This window comes from Bombus pascuorum, chromosome 5 (genome assembly GCF_905332965.1).
Source record: "Bombus pascuorum chromosome 5, iyBomPasc1.1, whole genome shotgun sequence".
NCBI classification, from domain to species: Eukaryota; Metazoa; Arthropoda; class Insecta; order Hymenoptera; family Apidae; genus Bombus; species Bombus pascuorum.
This window is the reverse complement of record NC_083492.1, coordinates 18,150,042-18,159,762: the sequence shown is the minus strand read 5'-3', so window position 1 is coordinate 18,159,762 and position 9,721 is coordinate 18,150,042. Positions and strand designations below refer to the sequence as shown.

The 9,721-nt window shown below is 35.6% G+C and overlaps 2 protein-coding genes and 1 long non-coding RNA gene across 3 annotated transcripts; all 3 read left to right on the top strand.

Moving 5' to 3' along the window:
• Positions 1-757: 757 nt before the first annotated feature.
• On the top strand, positions 758-1,844 carry LOC132907404 (uncharacterized). The gene is made up of 3 exons (XM_060960480.1): positions 758-832; positions 912-1,299; positions 1,600-1,844. Exons 1-3 carry the CDS (start codon positions 764-766, stop codon positions 1,818-1,820), a joined length of 678 nt encoding a protein of 225 aa, XP_060816463.1. The 5' UTR covers positions 758-763; the 3' UTR covers positions 1,821-1,844.
• Positions 1,845-1,886: 42 nt separating this feature from the next.
• LOC132907132 (zinc finger CW-type PWWP domain protein 1-like) lies at positions 1,887-2,774 on the top strand. Its single transcript, XM_060959901.1, has 3 exons — positions 1,887-2,075; positions 2,154-2,264; positions 2,333-2,774. Exons 1-3 carry the CDS (start codon positions 1,887-1,889, stop codon positions 2,651-2,653), a joined length of 621 nt encoding a protein of 206 aa, XP_060815884.1. The 3' UTR covers positions 2,654-2,774.
• Positions 2,775-3,454: 680 nt separating this feature from the next.
• On the top strand, positions 3,455-6,003 carry LOC132906886 (uncharacterized). Its single transcript, XR_009658056.1, has 3 exons — positions 3,455-4,012; positions 4,507-4,752; positions 5,374-6,003. It is a non-coding gene; the product is annotated as an uncharacterized LOC132906886 (long non-coding RNA).
• Positions 6,004-9,721: the final 3,718 nt, after the last annotated feature.

Below are 9,721 nucleotides of genomic sequence, written 5' to 3'. Positions count from 1 at the left end.
GCGACGAAATTTCAATACACCAATGACAACGTTGGCGGCAATTGCCAGATTTCAAAACCGTTGAACTAACTAATTTGTTTGAATTTATTGGGTCGCTCGGAAAGTTCGTTCTGATTTAAATTTCCATTCGATATACATTTATTGAATTATATAGATGCCATTTTGTTTCACAACCTTTCTCTATCTTTCGCGCAACTTGAATATTCTTCTAGAACCTCTCAGGTTTTTCGGTGAAAAGCTTTTCAGTACGACCTTTCATGTCGATCAAATTCCTTAAAAATCGGAACGAACTCTCCGAACAACCCACTATATTACCTTTACCGATTACACAAACAATCTAAATACATTCAAAGAAAACAATTTTTGAATTTATGAAACATTTATGAATTTAAAATTTCAAAGGCGTTTTTAAACGATATATTTTACACATACACACAAACACATATGTTTCTCATTTGTTAAAAAATCTAGACTTTCATTGGTTTGTGTTGCTTTGCAGTAAATACCGTGCAAAATGACGTGCGAACCCCATTACAAATTCTGCGGGTTTCTCGTTCAATCGTAATTTTTAGTCATCCCGCGAACGCGATTTTTTTCTAATAAAATTGAGTTGTTTTCGTTTAAAAAAGATAAAATCTTTCTTTTCGTGCACAGTGTTATGATATTAAATGAAATTTGAACCATGCAACAACCAATTGGAAACTGTATGCAGGGAAAAAATTTTCTGTTTGAAAGATCAGATTTGAATCGACAAACCTCCACGATGTTGTTCGGAGAATGGAAATTCGGGCAAGTGAGATATTCTAATTCGTCAACAAATTTGTTTTCACAGGTATCATATCGAAATGACTACTCTCTGACAATACATTGTAGAATTAATAAAAACCTTGTTCTATCCTAATTTTTAACAGACCAATTTGTTTCGTAAACAATCGTTCGAAAATACATCCGACTCGTTTGTTACGCCACCAATGGATAAAATATGTATAACAACGCCAAAGGCACCAGTCAAGTATAAAAAGCAAATTAAGAAGGGAGGTTTAAGGCCAAAAAAGTTACATTACACCGACGATGAAATGGATGACATAGATAGCGGCGTTTATATTCAATTTAACCAATCAAATGATATGTTTCACAAACAACGTATAGCAAAATGCAATAGATTCGATTCTTCGCAGAGTCAAATACATAGATTACGCGCGAAATTAGACAAGATTAAGGTACAAACGAACGATAAAGAGAACGATAAAAATATTATAGGAAACAACAAAAACAATGTAGTACAAGAATCTCCTGTAGGTAGGTCTACAAAAAGTGAGAAAATATACATGCACGTGTCAAAAACTAAAAACATTGATACCAAAGGGAAATTAATTCATTTTCGCGTATAACAGTATATGTTAGCTGTTAATTTAATTATAATAAGTATGTTATTATTAAGGGAAAGATTGTAATAAGATTGTATGATATAATACCATTTTATAAAATAATAGATTTATAATGAGTAAAATTTATGCAAACTTAAAATGTCTCGGATATTTAATATATTCACTATAATATTGAAATGGTACTTGTTTTTGTTTCTTTTTGGTTCCTCAGTATTCAATCCAAATGCAAAAACATTATCACAATGTGACAATAATCTTAATTGGAAAGAAAAATTATATTGGCTACAGTCTAGAAGGGATGTTGGTGTATGGATTGAATGCTGTAGAAAAAAATGTAAAAAATGGAGATACATTGAAGATTATCATGATCCGATAGATGTGCCTAAAATATGGTACTGCGAAATGAATTCTGGTCTGTACATTTTGTTTTGAAATATATTGTACGTTTCATATGTACATATGTATTTAACTTTATTATATGATTTCACAGACAAATCGATGGCATCTTGTGATATAGCAGAACATCCTACATCACGTAACATCAAGATTGATTTAATTGAAAATATTTATAACGCAGGTAGCATTGTTTGGGCATACGTCAAAGGCTACCCATGGTGGCCTGGTATTATTAACGACTGTCCTGATACTTGCACATATTACAAATTACCTAAAAATTCCTCTAAACCTGTAAGGTTATATTTTCTTTCCTATATAATATAGCTTCTATGTTGGATACTAAAATATATGTATATATATAATTTACAGAGCAAATACTACGTCACATTTTTTAATGAAGGAAAACTTGAAGCTAATTGGATTCTGAAACGAAATCTTAAACCACTTGCGACAAATAAATATAGTACACTTATTAAAAAGGTATTTAACCTTATTCAATTTAATCTCCTCAGTTTCACTATAAATAATAGTAGTGATCTTTATTGCAGACAAAGTTTAATGGAGTTGATTACCAACAGCTCTTACAAAAAGCACACAAAATAGCTACAGATGCTCTTGCATTATCAATTTTAGAAAGGTTAAGAAGATTCAGCTTTTTGGCACTATATGAAAAGTTTTATGACATTAATAACAATTCAACACAATTAATTAGCAACACTACAAGAACCGATATTTTATCAGAAATGGATACAAATTCAGATGATGAAATATCCTGTTCACATCCCATAAACAAGCATTACACTTTGAAAGAGTATTATTTAGAAGTAATATGTAAAAATCGAAACGCATTAAGTAACGTTGCGAAGTAATTTTTATCGTAAATTCAAAAACAATAAATACATTGATGTTATAAAATAAATGATTAATATGTATGTATATTCGTTGCAGTCAAACATTATTCGACATAATAGCAATTATATATTAAATATATTTGTAGTATATAATTTCTTACACTGTCCAAATCATATAAAATAGAAAATATAACTTGCAAATTTGTTTTTATAACTTGCTCTTCACGTTCTTACGTAATTTGTATCGAATACAAAACAGATGTTTATGGTTATAAAATGATCGAGTTACTTATCGACTTAGCAATTACCAAGCGAGTATTACTCTAATTTCTTATTTAATTCATGGAATATCCGCGTTGCGGCAGCACGTAACACAAAATGTCTACATATTAAAATTATGATATCAAATAATAAATCATCCATTTGCTAATTCTCGATCTTTTTACATGAAGCAGTTCTTTACGTTCAGAATTTTATGTTAATCCATATATAACTCATTGATACGAATTAACTATGAATTTATCAAAATTATGTAACCGTTATTTAAGGAAAACAGAAAAAAAGAATATAAATCAATTAAGGTTCAATGTCTAACATTATATATATATACCTCGAATTTTAATATTTTTCTATAAAACAACTCATAACACATCGATCCTTCTTTTCATTTCTATCTAAGAACCAAGGGTTTTATAAAATGTAGCAAGGTTACTAATGTTACTATAACCGAGATTAATAACCTATTATCGACTGTTAATGTATTGATAACGTTGTAACATTTATTAAAATATCCGTCGTTTCTTACAGGATGAAACGATTATTCTCTATTGTTCTTCGAATAACAAGGCTCGGTGATCGGAATCGTGTCGTGAATTAATTAAGATAAGTTGTCAACGCTGATTATCGACGTGTAACATCTCCTTCAAGAATCATCACAATAGGAACGACGAATTCTTGTGGATCATTGTCGAACAGCTGTGCATTATAATTAAAATGAAAGTGTTTGACGGAGGCTAATGATGCTGTTGTTTACCAAACGACCCCGCTTCTTCGTATTCGATGTCACCGTTCGATTGCAGAACGTTCTCTTGAACGGAAATCAAACGTATATAAATGGTTGTAAATCGATATGTTAATGTGGCGCAAAGTTCGGCGGGGTCGGTTAGGTCAATGTGACGTCAGCGGATACGGAGACCCTCGACGTGGTGAACTGCGACAATATTTGCGTGTAAAACGTTTCTTGAATGTATGCATACGGTATGATCGTGGCCAATATATCGACTCGTCCCTTCCTTATTTCGGAATTCTGCTGGAAACAGGTTGACGCTAACCCTAGCAGTAGTCGATCATTTTTGCGATTTCTATGCTTCGATGCAGGTAATATGTATTAATGTTAATAAAGAATAGACACGAGTTTGCTTAGATCGATCGTATAAGAACAACTGGGGATTCGAAATTTGACCTCGAATCTTTAGATTACTATTACAGAGGATGTATAGAATAATTTATATTTTCCGAAATTTTTCCACGCAAGATCAAATATTAAGGCCTCGGTCAATAAATTCTATGTCAAAAATAGTATCAAAACGTAGAATAAAGTAATAGAGAAATAAACGAGACAATCCAAGTAATTATGTTCACATTTATTTTGTCTACATGTTTACAATTATGTCTAGCGTGCGATTTCGTAAGATTGCAATGTTAGGTTAAGGCGTTGAGGTATAGACATATACCTACATATACAGTCTTACTGTTTATAATCATAAAATATAATAAAATAATATAACGTAATAATAGTCTTTTACCGTATTATAGGATAAGAATAGATTTTTCAATGCCAAAAAATTATTGACATTTCTTATTCGTTTTAGACGATTAATATTGAAAGAGAAGAAACGGGGAAAATGGAACAAGATAAAAATAAATTAATAAATTGGATAGTCAGTCGTTTCTTCGGATGACCCGTGGTCCATTCTCTGATCCTTCACAGTTGATGCTCCTCCCTGTTGATTCCACCATGGAGAAAAAAGAAAAACGATAACCCCAGATACCATAGCGAGTACATACGTGTTTGTTATCATTCTCGTAATACTCGGACGATCGTGTTGCTAACCGAGGTATGCTCGGGTTATCTGGCCTGTTTGTCCTTCGTTATAATTTCGTTACGTTTCTTCGCGTTTTTCCTCGCTCGCTCTCCCACAAAAAAAAAAAAAAAAGATCGCTCATTAATTCACCTCGGTAATCGTCAACGGTCACCGGTAGTTTTCGTTTCTTTTCTTACCCGTTGAGCAAACGAAGCAAAAGAAAACGTTCAGATTTTATCGTAGTGGCGCTTTATGTCCATTATTTTCAGCGTGTAAAAAAATCGCCATCAATTTTTCAACATTTATAAATATCAAAGACGGTTATTGCGTGTATAGAGCGACAATAAAATAGCGGAATAAACATTTCTGGACTTACTTAGTAATATTTCAATTAACCGTTTAAATAGATTACAACGTTACTCGCATGTTATTTCTAAATAATTAGTTTCCGAGAAAATTTTTACATTTCAAAATGATCCTGATGAATCATTATATGATCTTTTGATACTCGTGTACATATTTTTAATGCATTTTAAGGATTGAGCAATTTATTAAATTAATAGGCATCGATGAGAATGCAAAAATTTTTGTCATTCTTATTTTACATGTATATACATGTAAAGTAACACGAAGCTAACTGCTAGATAATTTCAGATGCAGCATATTCGCTTTACAAGTGAGTTTTTTTAAAACGGCCAAAATGTATCGGAATGGATAAGAACATCGGGCAATGTTTTATCATACGATAAATCCAGCTTATCGATCATGCTTGAGTTTTGTTTCGACGCGTTGTTTAAATCAATTTCGTTGATGGACAGTGCAACGCGATACCGTGACGGAGGGCCATTTTAATCACCATTAATGAGCATTTCGATCATTGAAATACCCTCTGTTCGGCGTTGCACAGACAAAACGGTTGGATACACGGGATGACGCTCGTAAAGGAGACATTTATTGGTCGTAAAGGCATGCTGGCTGTATTTTGTGCAGTTTGGACCGATCCTTAAAACGTAGAGAACTCGTCTTTCTGACGATCGTTTTGTACCAGCATGTTTAGGAACCATCATATGACAATGGGGGCGTACGTAGTTGACAAACATGGGAGCGGCGTATTGGGTCGATGGCAAAAGAAATAAAGGGAAAAAAAGGGAAGGATATAGCAGTTGGGATATATGTATGTATGCAAGGAAGAGAATATATTCTGACTCGACCTTTCTACCTAGCCTTACGTGTATTTCACTCGCTTTATACCTAGGCGTGGCCTATGTGTTCCCTTGCCTCTGTGAATTATCGCGCTTCCGGTAGAATCGTCCGGCAAAATAATTCGTTGGACGAAATTAACATTGAATTAAAGTCTTTTTCTCGAAACGAGAAATCGATCCTATCGTTTCTCGAACAAGCATAAATTCGTGTCTGATATTACTTTCTCCTTAATTCGAATTATTTTATTTAGAATCAATGTGCGTAGTTTCGAAAATATTCGACTTTCTCCTGATATTAATTGGAAAATTCTTTTTCCAGGCTGAACGAGTATTACGTAATGAGAACTGGAATTCCAGGGAAGAATTTGCTAACTCGCCAGAAAGGCATCGGCTACAGAGATGTTCTATCGATAAGGATCGAAGAAAAAGGAACGAGAGGATCATCGAGCTGTGTGGCTATGCGTTCGCTTTTGCATAGTTTCATGGTTCCTGGATTTCGCGGCCGGCCAACTGAAAAACCAAAACGATGCTATGGTAACGCCGTTTCTAAATGCGTCTCTGGTGACGCGTCTCGCAAAGGCCTCTTCTTACTAAATGTGACTTTAACGAGGAGTACGGGGAACGACCTGCGCGCGGATTCGGGCGCGGTCAATGCCGTCTAGATGTTCGCTATTACTATCCGTACCTCCTGGTATTTTCGTCATGGCCTACTAATACACTCTGCAAATTCTTGCCCTGCCACGGGGGCCACTGTTCGACAATGACGTAGTTGAGGAAATATGCCGATCGTGAGCCATGTCACTGACCGTGATGTCCATTTTCTTCGCTTTTTATCCTTTGAAAACGAGCCAGCCGAATCCGTTGTACCCTCTTCTTTGTTAGATGCGCAATAGATCCGAGAACAACGATATCTTCTTGATTCGCATTCGATCACTGATCATAACACCTGAAACTTTTGTACAATTTGTGCGTTGTACTTTAGAAATTCGTACTAAGTGAAATTCCAGAGAGTTGCGAAATAAATTTCTTAAGAAGAAAGATACACATGCGATTGACGACTACTTCTATAGGCTTGACCGTCTTGTGAAAGCATTCTTTTTCTGAAATGTTTAGTCTTGCTTGAGAAGAGCTTCGCGAATTTTCTAACCCAAGGAGTTCGACTTGTTATATATTCATGATTATCATCGTTGCGAAGAAAAAGAAAAGGCAGATGCATTTACATTTGAAGGATTTGTAGGACAAGGAATTTTTCAATTGAATATACCATTTCCCGACGGCATATACCTATAAATATATTAATCATCCTCCTTCGATGGTGGTGGTTTTTAGGAAAATTATATTTAACCTATTTCACTACCTAATGTCCATGATGTAGGTATTCGGAACCGAGTTGCCCATAGTCAGAAGCCACTCTTCTTCCTTCATTACGAGATGCTATTACCTTGTAGTGCGTGTCTTAAAAACACTCGGAAATTAAACGTTTAAGCAATCTTCTCGGTTTTAGAATTTCCTTCGCTAAAGAAAGACGTAGAAAAAACATTTAATTTTTAATGATCTTCGTTACTCGAGAAAATGCGTTATTTACATTCAGTAAGCTATAAAGATATTGAAGTTAATTTTCAGTCTTACAATGAAAAACTGTCTTTCTATCTGCATCTCATCACAATTGCCAACATGTGTAGAGTCGATGATGCAATATCAACTATATATATTTGTTTCTCCGCGCATCGAACATTTATCTGTTCAAGTCATTATCGATGAACGCCGGTCTTGCCCTATTTCGTAAGCCTCGGTCATCGTGCAACGCTATTTAGCTCTCAACGCGATAAAATTTTTTGAATTTGGGACACGAGAAAACACAGGGTCGTTAGGTCGTTCCCAGTTGATAATATACTACCGATGTAAAAAATACGTAATATGTAAAATAAAAATAAGTGCACTGGTTACACAAATGATACAGCGGTGAATAGGGTAAGATTTCACCCAACGACAGTTTATCATGCTACACGGTGAAGATGATATAAATCATCGTTGCGACGAATCGAACGTTCCATTCGAACGCGCGTTATCGCGTCTGGCAATCGAGGCAGATAAAGGAGTTTTCTGTCGCGATCGACTCGTACTCGTAATACATACCGTTGATAATTAAGCGATCATTGCTTTTTCTCGCGACTACTTTTCCTTTTCTTTGGTATGCTAAATGTGTATGGGACTTCACAAGGTAAAAATAGAAAGATAAGAAGTCTGTAACCACGCGTTATGAGCCTTGAACTCATTGTCACTGTTGTCAGTGACGAAGCACTATGTGCCAACAGTCGTCATAAAGTGCAGCAATGTGAGTGTACTTGCAACTTTAACGTTACCTTCGATGACTAGCGAGTTAATACGAATTCCACTGGCTACTCAAGAAGTTAGTCACATTTTATAAGATGTATGTAAAGTTGTAAAATAATTTTGTGAACTATATTCTACATTGACGAATACGACTGAATCATCGAAGAACTGTAGTTGTTCTTTACGCTCGTTTTTACTAGTTTCGATAATAGGTACTGACGTTTAGAAAATTGAAGTCTATATGCTTGCTCTATGTCGACTGCGGCGAATCTTAAACCTTCGATAAATCTTGGGATTCTTGAAAAGTCGATAAATATTCGATATGTCATATATTCGATACTTTACACCTACAATCCTTTGTATATAAATTTATATTATATATATTTCATCTTTCTTACATATAGACGTACGTTATATAGAAGATACTTTATATATATATATATACAAGGGTAAATGTAAAAAAAGATTACATTGATTTTACTAAAATAAACATATATATATCCTATTGCTATGTATTGAAACGGTTGTTTGTTCAAAGTAATCCCAATTGTGTCTTATGACCACGAAAGAGTTAATTAATAGAATACGGTAGCGATGTGCGAATGCAGTCATCGTCCGTGCCCGCCACCTGCATCATTCACGGGGTGCGTTAAGTCGCATCCCCGCTCCTGATATCGCGCGAACCCACTTCCCCGCGGCGCTTCCGTCGTTCGGTGGAACGAACGCACTCTCACGCACTCTCACGCACACGTCCCCACTATCCCCACCATTCAGCGGCGCGATGGAAACGCGCACTCGCGACTGGTGGAGTTCTTGCCAGCCTCCGCGCAGCTTAGTCTGCGCCGCTCATTCCACTGGTTTGGATCTTCGTTTGCGTTCGCAGTTGTTCCGGCAGTTGGTTCAGTTTCGTGCACGTCGATGATTCCGTTGGTGTAACGGAGTTACTTGGTTATTTCGACCGCGGTTGTCGTCCCTGATCGTTGATCGTCTCGTCAATAGAGTTGTAAAGTCAATTCGCGATCGAAACCGGGAAACGAGGAGTATATACATATCGACGAACGAAAGCCGGTTCGCATGTATCCTCTCGCACACGCGTTACCGAGAGCGGAAGGAAGTCTATGGTCGATGGAAGAGATATAGTGAAGTCGTAAGATCGGTCAGGAACTAGAGCCACATAGATACCTTTTAAGGATTCAAACAAAAGTAAAGTAATTTGAGACTATTGATTTGAGAATTTTCGGGATTACAAGGAGCTTAGAGCCTCGTTCAGGGTCGTACGATGTCAACTCGAAGCTATTCCTTTCCGGGTCTTTCGTAGATGAACGTTTTAATTTTTAACAACTGTAAATGAATTTTTATTAATTCGGCGATTGTTACTAAGAAATCGAAGGGAATTTAATATGGTAAAACTTTAACGAAACGCTAAAAGTAATACGATTTCAATATGTTTCGTGTCGTGCTAACCT

Bases quoted from the DNA above. Each gene is read 5' to 3' on its own strand.
- LOC132907404 (XM_060960480.1), top strand. From the start codon at position 764: ATGTTGTTCGGAGAATGGAAATTCGGGCAAGTGAGATATTCTAATTCG. The intron at 833-911 runs GTATCATATCGA...AATTTTTAACAG, and splicing joins CAACAAATTTGTTTTCACAG to ACCAATTTGTTTCGTAAACA. The intron at 1,300-1,599 runs GTAGGTCTACAA...TTGGTTCCTCAG, and splicing joins AGTACAAGAATCTCCTGTAG to TATTCAATCCAAATGCAAAA.
- LOC132907132 (XM_060959901.1), top strand. From the start codon at position 1,887: ATGGCATCTTGTGATATAGCAGAACATCCTACATCACGTAACATCAAG. The intron at 2,076-2,153 runs GTAAGGTTATAT...TATAATTTACAG, and splicing joins CTAAAAATTCCTCTAAACCT to AGCAAATACTACGTCACATT. The intron at 2,265-2,332 runs GTATTTAACCTT...TCTTTATTGCAG, and splicing joins ATAGTACACTTATTAAAAAG to ACAAAGTTTAATGGAGTTGA.